General features: G+C 46.3%; 1 protein-coding gene across 4 annotated transcripts in view; it reads right to left on the bottom strand.

Moving 5' to 3' along the window:
- Window positions 1-1,533: 1,533 nt before the first annotated feature.
- The window catches only part of AFF2 (ALF transcription elongation factor 2), a 498,852-nt gene continuing 478,571 nt past the window's right edge, over window positions 1,534-21,814 (bottom strand). For all 4 annotated transcript variants that reach the window (XM_057538448.1, XM_057538450.1, XM_057538449.1 and 1 more), the window contains 5 exons: window positions 21,678-21,749; window positions 20,468-20,561; window positions 17,255-17,307; window positions 10,967-11,157; window positions 1,534-6,839 (listed from right to left, as the gene is read on the bottom strand). In XM_057538448.1, the coding sequence (XP_057394431.1) occupies window positions 6,718-6,839; window positions 10,967-11,157; window positions 17,255-17,307; window positions 20,468-20,561; window positions 21,678-21,749 (532 nt within the window). In that variant the 3' untranslated portion in view covers window positions 1,534-6,717. The remainder of the gene's footprint in view (window positions 6,840-10,966; window positions 11,158-17,254; window positions 17,308-20,467; window positions 20,562-21,677; window positions 21,750-21,814) is intronic.

The raw sequence follows: 21,814 nt of genomic DNA, 5'->3' as shown, positions 1-21,814 counted from the left end.
GGAATTGAATAAATGTGAGGGATTTCATCTCAAACGTTTCGCTTTCTAAAATACCCAGGGAGTAGAGTCATCCAGGAAGACATCTACTTGACAAATTGTCTTGAGACAGAATCAATCTCATTTGTAGTATCTGTGGGTGAATATGATTGATTCATGAGGATGGTTTTGAAACAGAAAATCACCGGATGATGACGAACACATTTCTAGCTCTCTGTATCCATGCAAACCTGTCCATTGCCTTGGGGGACACCAAGTCCCCATGTGACTGTGATGGCAATTAAACCAGACCCAGATGGGACCATATCCAGTCAGGATGAATGTTGCAGGAAAACCACGAGGGGCTGGAAGACCACCCCCCCCCGCCCCTGGCACCAACCATGTTACTGTGCTGGTCATAGAGAGAACCTTGGAGGCAAAAGAGAGAGAGGCTGGAAGGAAAGCGTAAAGGACACGGGTGTCCTTCAGGGCTAACACTTGACTGTGGACACAGGCTCGGACAGAATGTGGAAATGTTTAAAGAAAAATAGGATTTTAGGGAAAGTTCGTCAACCTTTCCAGATACAAACCTCGTATTAACTGTAGAAGATGCACGGGACCAGGAGAACGGGTCCTTTGAGACTTTCTGTTCTACTCTCAGGATGATTTATGATGAGGAGGTCTAATAAAGAAACATTGTGTGTTTGTGTGTGTGTGTGTGTGTGTGTGTGTGTGTGTGTGTTTAACGGAAACCTCATTCTCTTAGAAAAATATACTGAACTTTATGCCTACTTGTTAGTGACCTTGGTTTTCTTTATATTGGGTAGAAAAGGGAATTGTTTTGCTTTGCATGATAATTTCTGAATATTAATCATGGAATTGATCCAGGAGACATTCTGGTTTGAATTCAGAACAAGGACAGTAAGTAGGTACTTTCAACTAAAAACACATGTTAAATAACTTCCATCCTTAATAGCGAAAGTGAAAACCTTCTGAAGAACAACGGGGAGGTGGGAGAATTACTGTTTCCATATTATGAGAAAACAACACACTGCATTTTGGATTGTGCTGTTCTCCATAGAGGCCCTAATGTTTCCTAACTAGACGAAGGCTGTCATTAGTAGGAAAATAGTAAATCAGTTATCCAAGTTACATTTACAAGTTTGAAGTGCTACTTGGATGTTTTAATAATAAAAAACAGTACTCACCTATCCTTATTTTTAACCAACCACGAGGGTTTTTTAAACACTTATCTCACTTCCATTTTACCTTGGAGATACGGAGATGACCCACTCACCCCCGCTGATGCACCTGTGCTTTGGGCTCAAGAGGGCTTCATCCCTTCCAGCTTAAAACCCACACCTCCAGGGCCTCATCATAAACTATCTACATTTCCCAGAGGATTGACTCATATTTGAAAATGATGTAATAGTTTGTCATTAAAGTGTGTGTGTGTGTGTGTGTGTGTGTGTGTGTGTGTGTCCACAGAACATAAATGTGAAATCCGAGCCCTCTTTGACTGGCTGCAATCAGTACTGTGTACTCCCAACTTTGCGTACATCTCTTCCCAACTCTTTCAGTGACATCCTAGTAGCTGGAAATTAGCCATGGTGGGAGCAGTTACACCATGGAGATTGGCAAATGCTACAAATCAAGTGCTTTCTGTTCTCAGAGAGCTTGTTAAACGTTTTAGCAATAGACCAGCGGTAGCGTGCCGGGCAGATCAAAGGAGAAGCTGGCTCTGTATCTGGGCAACGTGGCACCAACTCAGTCTCTTTGGGGGTTTCCCCAAGGCTGCTTCCTGCCCAGGGGCTCCTCTTCCACTGATGTCACAAGTACCGCAGAACCACAGAAGGGCATGTGCTTCTGGGGTGCATTTGGCTAGCCTTCTGCGCCCTGCTGGGCTCTAGGCTCTGAGATGTTTCCCCTATTCGGTAGCTACGAGAGCGATGCAGGCCAGAACCAAACAGGTAAAGTGCCTGCAATTCCGATTAAGGTCCTGATCTGGCAGCTGGCTTCGTGCTGCAGAGGCTGGAGAATAATGATTCCCTCGGTAGGCACAGGCTAGCCGCAGCTGCAAGCATCCATGGGGGCATTCTTTCTTCAGGAGGGTTCCCAGCTGGTCTGCACGTGGCAGCTCACCAGCAAGTGCTGGCGGGCCCTGGGGGTGCTCCCCGCAGCATCCTGCCAGGGGCCTGGCAGCAGGCTTCCTGGGTCTCCCCCTGCCCTCCGCAGAGTCTGGTATGAATCAAAGAGCCAACAAAATTGAGGTCACTGGCAAAAGAGTTTGAAATTTTGAATGATTTTTATTAAACACCATTAGTCTACACTGCACAGTTAATGAAACAGCAAAGCTCCAATCTCTTAGAAGAACGATGATTGATCATGGATCGGAACAGCAGTTCCGTGTCCCCTAAACCCATTGTGAGCCTGATGAAGGAGTTATTACCATCTCAGGTCAGAAGCAGAAAGGGGCGAGAACTGCAGCCTGGCCTGGAAGGGCTTCCCTACCCGCTACCCCCGTCCCCACCCGCCTCGGCCCTCCCCACAATGCAATTTGCTTTGAGCTGATGGATTACAGAGGGAAACGTGATGCTCTTGGGAAAGGGGGGCTTCTAGACTTGTGAGGAGGAGAACGGAAAGGGAATGCATACTTTTTCTTTCCCCGAAAATATCAGATGGTGGGATTAATGTCTGAGATCAGCCTATCCGATTAGCCTCCTGCCAGGGTCAATGCTCATCAATACACAGATGCCAGTTCTGTCGCTGGAGTTTGCAAACACTGAAGAGCAAATGAATCAGAGTTCCATTATGAGAATAAGGCTGTGCAAGTGGGAATGAGAACAACGACAACGACAACGACAACGACAACCAAGAAGAATTTAGTCCGCCAGTCGCATAATAGAGCAAGCGACAACGGGCGCCATATTTGTTCCCCACAGAACTGAATTTGGGGGCACGGAATCGACCCATCCATTCAATGTTGTGTAGCTCTAGTGTCTCGCCACACATTTTCTCCATGGGGAGAGTGACGCCTCTCTAAGCAAGCAGTTCATTGCCTTACTGAGTAGTCCTACCCAGTGGTCCAGTTTGCTGTCTCCCACCTGCCACTCACGCAGGTGAAATTTTATCATGTCTGTTGAGAAGTACGTGAGGGCTCCTCCCTCACAGCTAAATCAATTCTGCCTTCAGAAATGCTTTCCAACTTCATTTTCCAACTTCAACCTCCGGGATGCGAATTTGAATAAAACACAATCCAAATTAGATAGCTTTGGGAAAGATACCGAGAGGACAAGTATCTTCCCACTGAAGACCCAATCCAATGCATCTAGCAAGGTGATGTCCAAAGGAAAACCCACCATTTGGAAACTCAACAAAACACATTTTAGCCAACGGTTTTGAATCAAGCAACTTGGTTATTGACTGGAGATTTGAATCGTTTGATATCATTACGTGGAAAAAAGGCATCCCAATCTCAAGTCTTTGAAAAGTTAGCAGCAGCTAATCTGCTTTTCCAATTCTGTCATCCAAATAGAAAACTACTAGTATTTTCCCAATGACATTATTAAGTCATTAACAGTCTACAGGCTGGCTAACAACATGCTCACGGCTAAATTCTACCCCGAGGACCACACTAGTATACTCTTTTCAAATTAATCCTACCTACCAAACTCAGACAGTAATATGACAAAACCACTAAAAAACCCAAGGTTAATTAAAATACAAAGCCAAGCCAACATCATAACACAAACTTGTCAAACTCTCTGTGGTTGGAGCTTGGGTGACAAGTGAAGGCATAGTGGTGGCCCTACGGGGGTCCCGTTTGCAGGGCTGAGATCCTTCTGTGTACTTGCTCGCTCAGGTGGAGCTGCCCGTTTCTCTGCCCATTACCCTAACTCCATGTGCTTATTGTGAGATGCGTCTCACCAAGCCTCCATCAAAGTCTCGAGGCAGGATCTCTCACCGCCATCCACATGTCTTGTATCCCTCCCACAAACTGGTACACCGAAGAGACTTACTTGACAAAATCCCTCAATCCCTCAAATAGCTGCACACCTACGACACACATCACCATTTACAATGTGATGAATAGAGTGCCTAGAAAACAGCAACAATCCTTAATCAGGAAACCGAAAGACGTCTCACCTCCAGGGAGAGGAAGGCAATTCATCCTCCATGTTTAATTGGTTTCTAAGCTGCTTTACAAATGGGTCTGCTAAATAATCAGGTGGTGATCCTGAGCTCGCCTGTCAGATTTGATCACTGTGCTGCTGAGTTGGCACACACTTTACATTTAGCCACCAGAGGTGACACATCAGGCAGCAAGCAGGAAGCTCTGCTGCTTCCGTGCTGTGTGTCATGTAGATATGACGACTCACTGAAACTAGAGCTACGAGTCTTTCATTCATGAGGCAATATGCTAGTTTCCCCGGGAAACTGCCCCTAGCATTCTAATGTCTACTTTCTGGAGGTTGAATTTCAAGAAGAATCTACTCCTAAATCCATGATGGTCTAGGATCGTGGTCTAGGTTGAACTTGCAAGGCAAGCCAGTGGGCTTCATCATACAGTCATAGTCAGGCACTCTACCCGATAAGCCGTGGAAAACAAACAGAGACCTTGAGTCACTGCAGAGCCATCAGCTTCATTTGTATAGGTGACACCCACCTTGGGTGTTCGGAGTGGTTCATAGGATCATTTTCCTCATTTAAGAGGCTCAGAAAAGATTCTCTCGGGTTTCATTGGTCTGTGTGTGTGTCTGCGTGTGTGAGGGTTGATGCTGCGACTGCCAACGTCCAGCTCAACCGCACTGGGAGCATGGAAAGTGCTGGTTCAGCTGCTGGGACGCTCCCAGCTGTCAACTTTTCACAACGTGGCCTCAGCCATTGGAGGACAACTTCCACAGCCCTTATGATACAACAAAGGGCCTTCAACTCAAAGATGACCAGAGCGGAGCTCAAGTCTGGCTCTTTTGCAACTGGGGATACAGCTAACCTTGACAATGAGAGTGTGGAGTGATCCCTTGCCGTTCTTACCACAGACTTGCGTGACTTGCTTTCAAAATCATACAAGTTTGCATCTTTCATGTGTGTGTATATCTATTATTTATCTGGTCATAACTCAGTGAAGAGAATCCAATAACTCAGCAGATGAAGGGCTATGTGGAATTAGATACCGGCAGGTAATTACAAGGAACTAACGTATGGATAGTTTTTACTACGTGTGGGGAATTCTTCTAGTGAGCTGGAACACCGAAGATGATATTTACATTGTGATGTTTAGGGACATAAAATGAACGCAGAGGATCATAAAGGGGTGGGGATAGTCGCAACTGATGCAGAAATATCTCCAAATCCAGGGAACTGTTCCCAATGTTCAGGGCTCTTTCAAAACCACCCTAGGGTGAAGCATTACCCCGAGACTCATTTTTTTGTTAAAAGATTAGCTACTACTTAGAGAGTTTGAAGTTTTCTTCGGGATTTTCATGGAAATGATTCAAGCTAATATAGACTTGAATAAAATCAGTGATTGTATTTCCGTCAAAAGCTAATGAGCCCCCCCCCCCCCCGAAAAAAAAGAAAGAAAAGAAAAAGGAAAAGAAAGGTAGAAGAAAACAGAAAGAAGTGAAAAAGAAACCCTGTAAAATAGAAAATGGGGATAATAATTGGGGAAGTCCAGATTTTAAAGCCACTAGGAAGCAAACTGTATATGATTACTTCTAGGTAGTGATAACTTGACTTTTGTTTCCAGAGATTTGAGCAAAACACAATAAAAAAAAGTCCTGCCAGCTGTGGACCCCGCCGACCAACTGCAAAAGAGGCAGAGCTGTGCACTCCCTGGGTGGTTTCCAGACCCCTCCCGTCTCTCATCTCTAAAACTGGAGTGTAGCGTTTTGGCTACTAGGGCGTGCGCTGACTGAACTGCCCTCCAAAGGAGAGCTTTACACAAAGAGAATGCCGGGTGAGGATTTACGCTTCAAATCATGGAATTCAAAAATATTTATGCCAGCTGATGCCTTAAAGTTGTCGACATCAATGTTGCCACTCCTTCTCATCCTTGAAGTTTTTCAAATAGGGAATCAGGAAAGGGGTACTAACTAAAAAGTCCTCTGGCTGCATTTCAGAGTGGCATTGCCGTGCTCATTTATCTTCTTAATTTTGACTTTCTGATGTTGCTACAACATCTAACCAGTGGGTTTCGACAATGAAAATTCTCATCTGAAAACCGAGTCTGTGGGAACCACAAAAGTTTAACAAAGGATTCTGAAATATGTTCTTGTCTGGACAGAAGAGCGCAGTTTGGGGAATGGCTATTGCTGAAAATTTGAATCTTTGCAGGTCCTCTGTGTCTGCATTCATATATAGACACACACACACACATATATATATATATATATATACACATATATATATGTCTATATATGACATTCCGTTTCACTTCTCAGGAACCTGTTCTCACAATTGCTTTCCATTCTTTGTTGTGGGTAGTGTGGACTTAAAACAATACTGTAGGGACTGTGTCATTCCATCAAGCACAAAAGGATGGTGGGATCTGTGAAATGCATATAAAATACTGAAAAATGACTAAGTGATAAAAGATACACTCCTCAAGGTGTAGTGTCCACTTACAATGACTTCTGTTTTTCACAGATATCAAAAGAAGCATAAAAACAAACATAATCAAAGAGAACTTTCCCCAGTGAGTGGAGTTCCACTAGTGCTGGAGGTGGGGGCGCGCCCCCACTACAACAAATGGGCGTCGATGCGCAGCCAGCACAGTCCCTGGCGAACGTAGCGGACGAGATTGGTCATGCTGCTGTGCTGGGTCAGGGGCCCCATCAACGTGTCCAGATCGCCAAAGAATTCTGAAAATCAGAGCAGACCTCGGTCAGGCCTTTGAACGATAGCAGGACCACAACCACGCGGGCGCTGGACAAGTTATCTGTTGTTCACTCATTCATTCATTCGACACAAATGTCCAGAGGACCTACTAGGTGACCCAAACTCCATATGGATATCAAGCTCTGTTATTTTAATCTTTTGTTAGCGCCCCACACTCCACAGCATAAATCAAGTCTGTGTTACTGTGGTTAAGGAAACACAAATTCATTCAAATCTGTTAATTCATAGTAAGTTTTCTCAGACGACAGATTCTGAAAGTACATTACAATCCCGTGGAGGTTTGTGAGACACACACACACACACACACACACACATATCATAATATGCATATATTACCTATAAAATATATTTGTCTATATATTTATATATGTTTCTAGAAACATATATTTATATACTGAAAACATACACATAAAATTATGTATCTAAAATAAAATGTATCTAAATATATTTTATATAAAATATGGAATTTGTATTTTTATATATTATAAATTTATAGTTAGAAAGGGGTCTTTATACACAAAACGGTAGGGAGCCATGGTCTATAAGATACCAAGCTGTTTTTCATTCTATATGTTATGGAATTGAAAATATTCTCTTCCCCTTTTGTCTAAATGAACTGAGTATCGATGTTTCTTGGCTTGACGTAGATACAGCTGGTGAGCCTAGACAGCCATTAGCGCCATCGGCCTCTAAGGCCAGATAAATGTCTAGGAGGCATCTGATTTGGTAAGTCTTATTCCTTTACGGAAGGAAAATGACCTGTAAGGATCTGTCGCGTAGCACTTCCCCCTGCCCCCCGGCACACGGATGGTAAGACTGCCTGGCTGATTCCCCTCCAGCTGACTCGGGGAAGGAACGGCACTGAGGCCCTACTACTAAGCAGTGGGACCCGAGTCTTAGACTGTCTGCTTTGGGGCGGGGTGGGAGGTATGTGGGAACAACTCTATGATGTCTAGAAACCAGCTAGGCTTCCCCTTTGCACGTCCGTCTGGCACTGCGTTGACCTCGGTGAGGAGGTAGCTCTTGGGCGTCCTCTTCCCTCAGCCATGAGGAAATCACTCTTGTGCTGGCTGGGGGTGAGGAATCTCACTGGGGGGAGGGAGGAGGCGCTGGAGACAACCTTCAAGGGGTTGGGATGCTCTCCTGCCTTCTTGGAAAGCAATTTCCATGCATGGCTTATGTGTGCTTGATTGCCCAGCAGATGGTATTTCACTAAACAATGCATTGATTCTTCACGTTATGTATAACATATGGGCTCCTTCTCCACGTATCAGCTTCATTTGATTATGTGATACTTTTTAACCTGTACTATGCAATAAAAGTAATTTCTGCTGATAAAGGAGTAAATTACTTTCGGCATTGAAAATACTTTCTTCCATAACACAATATTAAGGGAGATGTTAAAGGACCCAGCTGTTGTCGAGTGAATGTGAGCAGGATGTCCCCTGGATATTCTGCCCTGGATATTCTGTACAAAGTCTGAAGGTGGCATTCTTAACTGGGTACCCAGGTCACCATTTTAATAAGTGCTTCAAGTCAGCAGCTGGGAAGGTAAGGAACCGGGCTTCTAGAACAAAGGCCAGAGGGCAGAATCAGCCCTATTGGCCCATTTGAGCACCAGAATCTTCTGCAATGAGCCATCTGCAGCTGTACAGGTGGGCAGACATGGGGCGGGGGTGGAGACCTTCCACTGGGACAGCCAACCTCCGCCATCTCCATTGCATGATTGGGTGGAAAAAGGTGCAAGTACATGGTGGTCTCCAGTGGGAGGCAGAGTACCAATCAAAAGGAAAGCGCCTCAGTTTCCCCATGTCTATGTAGACAAGACAGATGTGGGAAGAATCCCCCACTTTAAGCAGTTCAGAAATGACAAAGTATGTGAAACTCAGGGTCGCAAACAGAAGATTCCAAACTAGGTCCTCTCCCCGGCCCCTGGTACAGCCCTAGGACCACATCAGCGGGATGCAGCATCTTTCTGCTGGTAGAGTGACAGAGTCATTTTGATTCAATATTAGTCAGGGAATTGAACAACTCCTTGACACACTGTGCTAAGGCCAAGATGCGCACCATCTCAGTCAAACATCAGCCGAGCCGCTACATTGCTCCTGGAAAGTTCTGTGGTTAATTTAGAAGCAATTACTTTAACAGATTTTGAAAATGGATGCAATTATGAAGGAAATCCATAAATATTGAACAGTTCTGCAGTTACCAATACAAAATAAGACAGAGAAGAGTGGAGGCCGACAAGCTAGGCAAGACTTAAGATGCTTACGCCTTCATGAGCAACTCTAGAAACCTTGGATTGGCCTGGTTGTCTGGGTTAGTTGTCTGTGGATTTCCAGAAGCCTAGGGAAGTGGACAAGTTACGAACTGCCCATTACTCAGATAACTGAGGACAGGAGCTCACTGAAGGTTTCCAAGGACCCGTTGTTAATCTTGCCCTCTAGATGGGCAGTGCATCCTATAGGATAAAAGTTCACACTCTGAAACCAGACATTTCTCAATTCAATTTCTGCTTCCAATATGATAAGCTGTGATATCATGGGTGAATTTCTGCATCTCACTGAGCCTCAGTTTCTACAGCTAGGAAATGGGGCTAAATGACACAACAAATGATAAAACAAATAGTACAGCGCCTGGCGTATAGAAATTACTGCATGAACACACAGAACCAACACATGCAAATAGCCCTAGGAGTCAGTAAAAGTTTAGAGCTGGGTCAAGGGGTCGGAGTCCCAAATTATGGAATATGCTTTGATAGCCACAGAATCTTTCAGTTATATAGATATATCATCATATGGAGTAAGGAAAGAGAAAGAAATATTTGTAGGATTTCTACCTTGCACCTGATATTTTATGCTAGGTGATTTACACATCTTATTTTATTCCACCCATGTCTACCATGCTTCTGGGTAGTTTCATCATCATCCTGGAAGCTAGGGAGTAGCTCACAGATTTCAGTAACTTGCCTGAGGTCACCCAGCCAGTGCCTGACAGGATTCAAGCTTAAATGATTAGGCTTCAAAACCTGCACCCTTCCTAGTTCTGTGGGACAGTTTCCCCGCCCACTTAGCGATGCCGCAACAGAGATGCAGCCAGGAGGAGAGGCTGGTAACCCACGGGAACGTCCCTCTGCATCTAGGTAGCCTGCAGCCCCAGCCTGATTCCAAGAAAGTCCTGTCACTGTCTGGGACCCAAGCCCACTCCGTGCAACTTGTACCATATCATGTTCCATCAGGAGCCACCGGCCCACACGGGATGCTAATTCTTGCCTGTACCTAGCCAGATGTTTCTACTGCTCTAAACCACAGGTCACCTCTTTGCAGTCTGATTCGGAAAGACCCACATCTGTCCTCACTTAGACTAGAGTGGGTCTGTCGCTGACTGCTGGGCCAGAATCACCGAAGTCAACTGAACAGCCAGGGCAAAAGTATGGTTTCTTTGGACTTCCCATCTTCATGAGGATAGGAGGCTTTGGGGTGAACCTGTGTGACAGCTAGGGGCACAGATGGCAGCGTGAGTGGCTGAGGACCACTGACTCACCCTGAAGCAGGGTCCTCCTCACATCTGTTCTGTAGCCAACCTCATGTGTTCCCATGAACAGGGCCCTGATCCTTCAGCCCAGGTGTCAGTGGGTGAAAAACACTAGCTGATTGCAAGCCACGTTGTCATGTACTCACTGGAGCTGACGATTATAACGAAGGTAAAAGGCCTTGGTTCAATCTCACCTCCCCCCCCCCCCAAAAAAAAGCCAAGTGTCTTAATCCCAATTAATCTGCAAATCATTCTTTTCTCCTTTGCTCTGTTTCTCTGTATTGATCCTTACCACTAAGTGAAAATGTGAAACAGACATTTGCCAACACATCATAGCTCAAATTACTTTAAACTTTAAAAGAGAACTCAATCCTAGGCCTTTTTCACTCTCTCAGCAAAATCTGGTCACCGCGTCAGCCCTGAGCTAACCCCCTCTTCCCTCATGTAGCCCTGGAAATCAGACAGAAAGAGAAGGCCAGTATGGAAAACTCAAGCCACTGAAAGCAAGTTGACTCCGCAATGGCCCGTGAGCAATGGGTCGAGCAGACCAGCATACCTTTGTTCTCTCTTGTCAGTTTGTCGGCCATGTCCCAGTGTTCGTAGCCCCGTAACACGTTGCTAGTGATGTTGACGTGGCTGGCGGCCATGTGGTGAATGCGCTGGGGGATGGTGACTGGGCCGTTGTTACAGTTCCCCATTGCGTTGATGGGAGACACGTTGTTGAGAGACACTGGGGACGGAGTGTTTCTGGGGGATGGGAAGAGACAGGCTTTGTTAGGCTGCTTGGGAAGAGTGACAGCGGCGTTCTAGGCCTCCCTCATCACACTGGGACCTCATGAGGACGTGGTTTGCCACAGTGAGTTTTAGCATGGTGAACATATATGAAGCTTGCTCTTGCATCCCACCGACTCCTCTCAGAGGACGTCCTATGGCTTTTGCCAGCACAGTAGCTTTCTCCAGAGGCCCCAGCGTAGAGAAAACTTATTATCACCCTGTTCCTGCCTCATCAGACCAACCCACACAGGGCCACAGTGCCAGGCTGTAGAATGAGCCATCTTTCTCCTTTTCTAACATTAAACACTGAAGTCTGACTGCCTTTGGCAAACATTGATGACTCCATGCACATCGCTACTTTGTTTTAAAATACCACAGAGAGAGCTGGGTGACTCTTTCTCTGGCATTAATTCTACCCACAAATGTAGCTCTTACTTTGAATACATCTAACAAGTCTTCTGATGTTCCAGAGAAAGCATCAGCTCAGAGCTACGATGATTTCTCTACCTGCTGCCAGAATGGATATTGGCACTTAGAAAAGACTTGATGTGCAATACTGGTCTCTTATCAAAGTGGTTTGTGGAAACCATGGTGACAGTTTTCTCCAAATACAGTCGCCACAATAAGCAAAGTGCAATCCTGAAAAGCCCCCCAAGGAGCAGTACTAAGGAAGCTGGAAAAAGTAAGATTATGAATATCTCTTTAGGATTCTTTAAGACGTGCTACAGGATGGCTGTTAATTGCTGACACTTCACCTGCACACTGGGTTATAAAGAGAAGTTTTGGGAGTTCCTGCTTTGGGCAGGACCAATGTTCGGAGGTAGATTTTTGTTTAATTCTTTAATATCAGCAAGAAGAAGTCGCCGGCTGGCTGCACATCGCATGGAGGGTCAGGGACAGTCCCAAAGGCTGGGTGGCTGCCTGCGCCCACGAGCAAGACCTATACACACCCCCAGCCTCCCTGTCCTCGTTCAGCCAGCCTTCGAACGACTGCCCAGGCAAATGCACCGCTTTATTATGATTGAACATTTGGGCGAGTAAGAGAAATGGGGGAGAGCTGTGTCTGAGACCCCTCCTTCCTCCCAACACACTCTGCCCATCATCAGGAGCCTTCTCTCACTCCCCCTCCCCTTTACCAGCCACCTGCTGGCAACTACCTTTCCAGGGTGGCTGTATTCCTCAGAGCCAATCCCTGCTCCTAGAACAGATGCGCACCCCGACAGGCTGCATACACAGAGGATTTGGGGGAACAGCAGTCACCGCGTACCGAAATGCCAAAGCGGGGCTGACTCGGTCTGGGAGCAACTCAGCTGACGCAGTCGCATGAGACTCCCGCAGGCTGTGCCTACAGCCACGGGAGGGCATTGGTCCCTTTCCGCAAACAGAGTATATCTTCTGGTACGTTCTGGTATGAGGGGGAAAGTGGATCCTCCGCGCAAGTGCTCTGCACTTGTGCGATGTAAGAGGGTGTGAAGGTTTTCCTGCTCTGTTTATAATTTCTGAGATGTTTGATACTTCTTGATGGAAAGATTTACTTTCAAGGCGGGGTGCGGTCAGGGGAATGGTTAAACTCAGGGACCTGGGCACAGAAGTGTTAGCGAAAAAGCAGTGGATGCTGGATTGTTTTGTCGTGGCAGGTTGCAAATGCTATTTTCTAGTCTTTTCCCCCCCAGTGGTGGTCATTAACCCGTAAATGTCAATTTACAGCCAGAAAGGAAAACGTCCTCATTTGTAATCTCTAGAGAAGATTGCAAAGGTGTCAGTGTCACCAATGTTGACAGGGGGACTGTGTGGTGCTGGGAAAGTTCTGGAATCCCAGGGACCGGACTCTAGCCTGGCCCTGCCTTACGTACAATTGCCATGTGCTCCCGAGCCCCCTCCCCTCGCTGGACCTTCCCTGGACCGCAAGAAAAGGCTGGATTCAGTGATTTCCGATCATGTCCAGAAGTCATAAGGGGAAACAAAACACCTCTGTTTATCTCCTACATCCTGAAAGGGCCTTTGCAGTTTATAACGCTGAAGAGCTCTTGAGGGGCTTTCTTTCCCTTCCACTTGGCGCTTTCTTTTAAATAATCAGCGGTAGAGGCGAGGAGAGCGAGGGCATGCGTTCGGTTTTGGTCACGACTGACCTGACACGAGGCTCTGTGAGCTGACCTTGCGCAGAGCACGGCTGCATACCGTGCACACGGCATCAGATGCGTGAAATCCACAAATCAAAACCTGCCTAAGACACTGTGCCTCTGGCTAAAAGAGGGCTGTTGCCGCGCTCATCTTGGTGTGCCTCCAACTCCAACTTGGCTCTCCCCACAGCTTGGGCTTCATCGTTCAGCTCTCCCTCTGTGGATCTGCTTCAGATCTGGTACTTTTCTTCACACGTCCGTGGCACGTGGCCATGAGCGTGTACACACCAGCACAGGCTTCCGACCACTCACAGCATGAGCACCCTGGGCCTCCACCATGCTCCCTTGCCTCCCAACCACACTCACCCCCTGCTGTTCCTGGTACTCACTAGTCATGTCCCCATTGGAGGTGGTGGCGGTCCCTGCGCGTGGAATGCACTTCCCCCAGGGATCTGCATGGCTCGCTCTCCCATCATCCTTCCTTAATGTCCCTATTCAGGATCTTCCTCCCCCATGCCAAGCAGCCCTTTCTATCCCCCCTCCTTGTTTCGACTTCCTCTATGACATTTATCATCTAGCATATGCACTCTTTTTGTACTGCCTTTCTGTTCCAAAAGAATGTGACCTTGAGGAGGGCAGGGATCCTTGTCTATTTCATCCAGCGTCATTCCCAGCATCTAGAACAGTGCCTGGTGCACATACTATGTACTTAATACCAGTTAGATAAATGAATGGATTACCTTCCAGCCATCCCTCTGTTATTACGTAGTATCCACTACATATGAGGTGCTCTGGGGAGGGAAGAAGAATAACGTACAGCAGCACATGGAGAGGGCATACGTTTGTAAAGTGCCTAGCAGAGTGTCTCATACACAGTAGGCATGCAATAAATATCTGGTGAATAAAAGAATGAACAGCCCCTTATTGAAATGAGCAAATAGTCTAATGGGGAGGAAAATCCATTAAATTCTGGCAATCTAGGCTAAGTGCCAAAAGTGAAGTATAGACCAAGAGCTGTGGGAGTTCTAGGGGCGACATCACTTATGTTTTCCAACTCAAAAAGGTAACAATGACAACAAAACACGGCAGTGGCAGTAGCCACTACTTGTTAAAGTTGCTGTGCACCAAGCACAGTGCTCTGGGCTTCACCGATATTATCTCTAAGCCTCGTGACAACTCTGTGGCTGAGTTTCTGCCACCACTGTTTCACAGATGGCAAAAGGGCTCAGAGAAGTTCAGCTCCTTTTTGAGGGTCACATAGCAAATCGGTCGAAGGGCCAGGATTTGAAAGCAGGTCTGTTTTCCTCCAAAGTCCACTCTCCTTCCATTCCATCAAGTTACCTCAAAGTCCTACACTCCCTCTACTAAAGGATTCACCTGACTTGGGCGTCCATCTTGACCCTCACCCTTGAGTCCACATTGGCTTGTTTCTACCACTCCCCCCAAGCTCATGCCATGGTCACACAGGCACAGCCCTCCCTAATCTTGGGGAGAGGTTTTGCTTGATGGGCATGTCCCCTCCAGTGACCACCAAACTCCTCACAATCTTTTTATTGGCCAATGTCCCAAACATGTGGAGATATCTCTTCTCTTCCAACCCTTTCAGTATGGTACCCACGGCCACCTGTCTACTGAAAGAGTTCTTCTAAAGGCCTCAGATGGGCTCGTTCTTTCCTCCTTCCATAGCCTTCCCAGCCTTCTTTCTTTTTATTCTCTCTGGGTGACATCTGAGACTGCTGCCCCGCCCTTTTAGACTCTCCATGACATGGTTTCCATGACTCTCTGTGGAGGTCAAAAAAGCTGGCGCACCACCTCTTTCTTTATGGCCTGTGAGCTATAAAATGGTGTGAAAAGATGGACACTTGCAATCAATTGGATGAGCGAGAATGCCACCTTTGAACGCCAGGGACGCAAAATGTTATTTTTTTCAAAATTCCATTCCTCTCCTGAACAGACTTGTATTATAAAACTTGTACTTAACTGCTATTATATTCTGAATTTCATCAGTAAGATTTTTGTGGAAACTTGTTTTCTCTTATATTCTCTTTACATGACACCCTCGGTTTTGCCTCTGGGCCGGCAAAGCCCCAAATATGCACTATCTGGCCCTTTGCAGAAAAGGTTTGCCGACCCCTGCTCTATATCAAGCGGATTTTTCTTCTCCTTCTTCCAGCTGCTTCTTCACGGTCAGGGTCAGAGAAGCTTGCGCTTCTGGAAGGCATCGTGAGAGGTCTGGTGCGGGGCCAGCTGTCATCATTCGCTGGGGGAAGCAGGCTATAGTGTTGCTGGCAGACAAAGAAGCCCTCCCTGACCACCCATGGAGGCCCACGCTCTCTTTTTCTTGGGTGTCTGCAGAACTTTGTTCATACCTGTCACCTCCCTCCACTGGACTGCGGGCTTCTCGAGCGCAGGGAGCCCTTGGAATTCCGCTGCGTCCCAGGTCTCTTGTAGGGAAATGTACCCAAAGTATTTGCTGAATGAATGGGCTGTAACCCCTGGGTGACCGTTTTGAGTTGCCTCATTCAAAAGCTCTCTGGACTACCAAAGGGAATGTGCTTTCTTCAGACAGAAGCTGCTTTAAAAATCATTTCGGGAGGCTTTTAATGTGACTTCACAAGCTTAGAATGTGTTTGAGTTCTTTCGTTGCAGAATTAAAAAAAATTTTTTTCCAATGATTCTTTAATGGCTGCTTACCTGAATTTGCCCTTGCTTTACTCCGTGCTCAGAGAAAATAGCTTTCTCTGGGCCTTTCAATAGTTATTTTTATTTTCTGAGCTTCCAGAGAGAAGCGTTCTTTCACTTTTGTCCGTCAGTATAAGAGTGAGACCTAATTCAACAGTTTGAACGGTACTTCCTTTCAATACAGTAATTGAGTTAACACGGAGTTTTTAATGGATCTGTTCCCTCACTCTGAATGTTTTTCTGATCTTAGAGTTCACAATCCCACTGCTTCGGGAGTGTGCTTTAAACTATAAAGTGGCAAAGGAGACTATTTCACTGCTCAAGAAAGTGTTTTGATCAGAGACATAAGAATTTTGAAATGATGAAAAATGGGGAAAAAACCCCAGCTCTCTGTGAAGGTAAACATCCACTGGTGGGAAGTGGGCTTGGGGTGGTGAGGGAGGTACTGGAATCACAGGAGAAACGGATGCTCAAGCAGTTAAGTGTGGGCATGTAGCCAGTTCAGGCCTGAGACAGAACTAGGATTCCAAATCGCCCTCTGAAAAGGAACCTGTCTTCAGATGAGCCTCCGATGTCACTGGGTCCGGCCCTTTCATTGTAGAGAGAGGAAGGGGCTCTCTTAGCTTACCCTGGGAGCTAAGGGCAGCTTCTGGCCCACGTCAGCTGGTTTCCCAGCTCCTGCCCTACTGCTGGAGGGCTGAGCTGCCCCGAGCAGATAGGGCTCTAAGGACGGCCGCAGAGTGGGTGCGTTCACTGAGCCTCAGGCCAGCAGTAGAGTAGCTGCTTTTACTTTTAGGTCAGGGTATTTTAGTATTAATATAAAAATCATCATGAAGGCTCAGATAATTGGCTGACGAAGTGCCTTCACATTTTCAGCACTATTATGCCTTTGGTTTTATTAAAGCACTTACCATATATCAATGAATATTTCATTGGTCTTTCATTACTGAGTGAATCATTGAAAAATCACTGCAGTGGAGGTAACTTTACCCTGCCTCCCCGAAATGGCATGGTGCTTGCCATCTCATTAACTGATATTTTTATGGCCGTCGTTTGGCTTAAAGATCAAATAGTGAAAGAAATTTGGAATCACATCATGTTAAACTTTTCTGTCCTGCTATTAGCTGAAACCTGACTAGAATTCTGCGTGCACCAAAATGACTGTAGATTCAGAACTGACCTTTCCACCTGGGGTTGTCAAGACCAAATATCTGGAGTCTATTCAATCGCTGATTTTCATGAAAAAGTAATTTTCAGAAGATACTTACTTTCCATTGCCTACCCATGGAGATGGTATCTGAGCGACTTTTGAAGCATTTTGCTAAAAGAGAGAAAGAGAGAGGGAAATGAGGACATCTATCTTGTGTTTTATTAATTCAGAAACAGATGGAAGTGTGATTTCGAGTACATTAATATTGATTGCAGCATTTCGGGATGCCTCCTGTTTCCTTACCAGAGCTGGAATGTATGTGCACGTCAGCACACCACGATGCGCACTCGATGAAAATAGCTGGTTGGGATAATTAGTGGGCTCCAATCAGGACCATGAAAGTCACTTGATGAAAGATCTTATATACTAAAAGGCCCAGTGAAATCAGACTCAGTTCTCCAAGAAGTGGTTTAATTATCCTCATCTGAAATTTATTCTGCAAAACAAGCTCTTCAGAGTACAGACAAGCTTTTCACCTTTAGCTCCAGTTACAAACTTTTTCCCTGGGATGCAAGGTAGGATGTCATTTCTGAAATCCCAGGAACTCGCCAGGACCAAGCAGCATTTGTGTGTGTGTGTGTGAATCACCTTGCTTTGCTATCATCACATGCATATCCTCATGGCTGATGGTTTTCCTTGTTTAGCGGTGCAACTGGCCCAGGGCTGCACTGCAGTGGAGCACTAAACAATCTTTTCCCTCTGATGGGCTGGTTTAAAGAATGGGCCTCCTCGAAAAGGGAACCCCCCTACACTGTTGGTGGGAATGTAAATTGGTGCAGCCACTATGGAAGACAGTATGGAGGTTCCTCAAAAAACTAAAAATAGAACTACCATATGATCCAGCCATCCAACTCCTGGGTGTATATTTGGAGAAAACCATACTTTGAAAAGATACATGCATCCCAATGTTCATCACAACACTATTTACAATATCGAAGATATGGAAGCAACCTGTGTCCATAAACAGATGAGCAGATAAAGAAGATGTGGTATATATGTACAATGGAATATTACTCAGCCATAAAAAAGAATGAAATCATGCCATTTGCAGCAACATGGATGGACCTAGAGATGATCATACTAAGTGAAGTCAGTCAGAAAGAGAAAGACAAATACCATAGGATATCACTCATATGTGAAATCTAAAATATGACACAAATGAACTTATCTATGAAACAGAAATGGACTCACAGACATAGAGAACAGACTTGTGGTTGCCAAGGGGGAGGGGGTGTGGGGGAGGGATGGGTTGGGAGTTTGGGGTTAGCAGATGCAAACTAGTATATATAGAAGGGATAAACAACAAGGTCCTAGCGTAGAGCACAGGGAACTCTATTCAATATCCTGTGATAAACCACAACGGAAAAGAATATGAAAAAGAATGTATATATGTATATAACTGAATCGCTTTGCTGTACGGCAGAAATTAACACAACACTGTAAATCAACTATACTTCGATCAAATAAATTTAAAAAAAAAGAATGGGCCTCCTCTGTTTTAGTGGCGGTACACTTGTGGAGCACAGGAAAACCTGACACTCAGCACCGCCCCACGCGGACAGTGGTCCGCTCGTTACAATGGCCTCACCAGGCGGGAGCCTCCAGTTTTGAACCTCAAAGAAGCTCAACGCACTGCCAGAGGAGTGAGTTACTTAATGTCTGTTTGGTATCTTGCAACGCCCTGACAGCTACACGGGACAGGCCGCAGAGGACAGACGCTGGGCTGGGGCTCAAGGCGCGACCACAGGATCAGCATCAGCATCGCCTGGGAACTTGCTAGAAATGCCCATTCTTAGGACCTGCCCCAGATCTACAGCATCAAGACGCCTTTCCGCAGCCCAGGGTGACACTGTAGACATACGGTCGTGGGCAGCTGCTGCATCTGACCATGTTCACCTCCACAAGCACTGGCTTTATTATGGCCACACCACACGATAGCTGGGGAACTTGCTCCTTTCCCCGAGCTGGTGTCCTCGCACACCTGTGCACCCTCTCTCACCGGGTTCTGATGTTTGAGGTAAGGTCAGGATTTGATTCATTTCAAACAACTGCCTTGGTGCAACTGAGCCAAGTGGTCTGATGAACTTGGCAAAAAAATACTACTACTAAATAAATAAATAGAATTGTCCTTTTCCTTTCAAGACCTGCCCAACAGGAGCCTTGAGCCCCCTCAACTCTAAAACGTGACCAGTGTCATGGGGGTAGAAGCCACAGAAGCTCCACGGACCCTCAAGCCAGCGATACCCGGCACAGTGGCCAGGCCTAGCTCCAGGCTTGCAGTTTTTTTTTTTGTTTTTTGTTTTTTTTTTATAGCTACTTTATTTATTTATTTATTATTATTTATTTTTGGCTGTGTTGGGTCTTCGGTTCGTGCGAGGGCTTTCTCTAGTTGCGGCAAGTGGGGGCCACTCTTCATCGCGGCGCGGGGACCGCTCTTCATCGCGGTGCGCGGGCCCCTCACTACCGCGGCCCCTCCCGTTGCGGGGCACAGGCTCCAGACGCGCAGGCTCAGCAATTGTGGCTCACGGGCCCAGCCGCTCCGCGGCATGTGGGATCCTCCCAGACCAGGGCTCGAACCCGTGTCCCCTGCATTAGCAGGTAGATTCTCAACCACTGCGCCACCAGGGAAGCCCCCAGGCTTGCAGTTTTCATTCGGGCTCATTCCCACATTTCGGCATTGCATCTCGTGGTTGAAATATCTTGTTTTGCTTGCAGATTAAAAACTTCTGCTCCCTAGACAATGCATTTGTTTATTTATTGTTTGTTTATTTTGGCAGCCAAAGCAATCAGTCGTCTTCAAGTGCAACCACTGTCCTCCAAGACTCCCCATGGTCAAAGGGGGTATGGCTGTCCCCGCAGAGCCCAGGGTGGCTGCAGTGACTTCTCTCACTGCCGAGAAGTTTCTAGGCTGGCATCTCATGTAACATGAGACCGGCCATACCCATGGCCGCAGCTCCAGCCGCGTCCTCTGGCTGGTCCACCGTGCAGGGTGGGCAGAAGGCATCGCCCCCCTGACTGCAGCTGGGAAGCTGCCCGGGGCCATTTGTTCAGTCCAGAGAATCATCAGGGGATTGAACTATTGTACCTTCTCTCTCTGGAATCAAATCAAACCAAAGCTCTCTGCTGAGCCCCAAAGGAGAGGTGGGAGGAGCCAGGATGAGGAAGGTTAAGCCTTTGGCAGCAGCAACCTTGACATTTAATAACATGCCTGCCATGTCTCATTAGTGATTTAATCACCCGGGGCCTATAAATTATACCAAATAAGGATTACCTTAAAATATTCCATCAGTGATCTGGAGTACTTCATGGCGTGGTCCTTCTTCAGTTTGAACATCCGCAGGTAGAGAAGTGATAAGCATCGGTAGCTGTGGTGATGAGGAAAGGACCATGTTAATGCCGATGCGTAATCAAACCTATAAAACTAAAAACTGATTCCTATTTTGCAGTTACTCTCCTACGGTTATTGAGGAATATAAGTGAAAAAAGAAAAAAATTGTAAAAAGAAGGAGAAAGCATAGCACAGGGAACTGTACTCAACATCCTGTGATAAAGCATAATGGAAACGAACATGAAAAAGAATATATATAGATGTATAACTGAGTCACTGTGCTGCACAGCAGAAATTAACACAACATCGTAAATCAACTACACTTCAATAAAATTTTAAAAAAAGAAAAAAAGAGTTCACAAAAGATGGAAGAAGGAGGTCGAATGTCAAAGTCGGGGAGCTATTTTAAGAAGCTACACTGCTGGCTTCCCTGGTGGCGCAGTGGTTGGGAGTCTGCCTGTCAATGTGGGGGACACGGGTTCGAGCCCCGGTCTGGGAGGATCCCACATGCCGCGGAGCAACTAGGCCCGTGAGCCACAATTACTGAGCCTGCGCGTCTGGAGCCTGTGCTCCGCAACAAGAGAGGCCGCGACAGTGAGAGGCCCGCGCACCGCGATGAAGAGTGGCCCCCGCTTGCCACAACTAGAGGAAGCCCTCGCACAGAAACGAAGACCCAATACAGCCATAAAAATAAATAAATAATAAAATAAATTTTAAAAAAAAAGAAGCTACACTGCTGACTTTGAGGATGGACGAAGGGGCCATGAGCCAAGGGGTGCAGGTGGCCTCTAGAAGCTGGAAAAGGCCAGGAAGTTGATTCTCCCCTAGAGCCTCTGGAAGGAATGCAGCCTTGCTGACACTCTGATTATAGGGTCGTGAAACACATTTCAGACTTTTGACCTTCGGAACTGTAAGATAATAAACATGTGTCGTTTTTTTAAAAAAAGAAGGGGTAAGCATTAAGATCCCATCTTGATAAGGGTATAAATTCGGAGAGTAAATGTTTAGTCAGCGACTGAAGAAATCCACCAGTTAGCCTTCCAGAGTTTAATGGAAGACAAGAATAATGATCTGGGGGTAAGCAGCTTAAGTTGACTTTTCAAATCCTTCTGCAACATTTCAGCTGTTTCCTGGTGGCCTCCAGACGGCTTACCATAGTACGGCCAGCTTTTTCTCCCCATCCGAAGCCAGGGGGCTTGCAAAGTTCTTCAGCCTCATTGCATACCTTTGAAGAGAAAGGACAAGCTCAAGTGGAATCCGTCTGACCCTTCAGAAAGTCCCAAAGTCATT

This window comes from Balaenoptera acutorostrata, chromosome X (genome assembly GCF_949987535.1).
Source record: "Balaenoptera acutorostrata chromosome X, mBalAcu1.1, whole genome shotgun sequence".
In the NCBI taxonomy this organism is placed as follows: domain Eukaryota; kingdom Metazoa; phylum Chordata; class Mammalia; order Artiodactyla; family Balaenopteridae; genus Balaenoptera; species Balaenoptera acutorostrata.
Note: the sequence above shows the minus strand (reverse complement) of the source record. Positions and strands in the feature narration are given on the sequence as shown.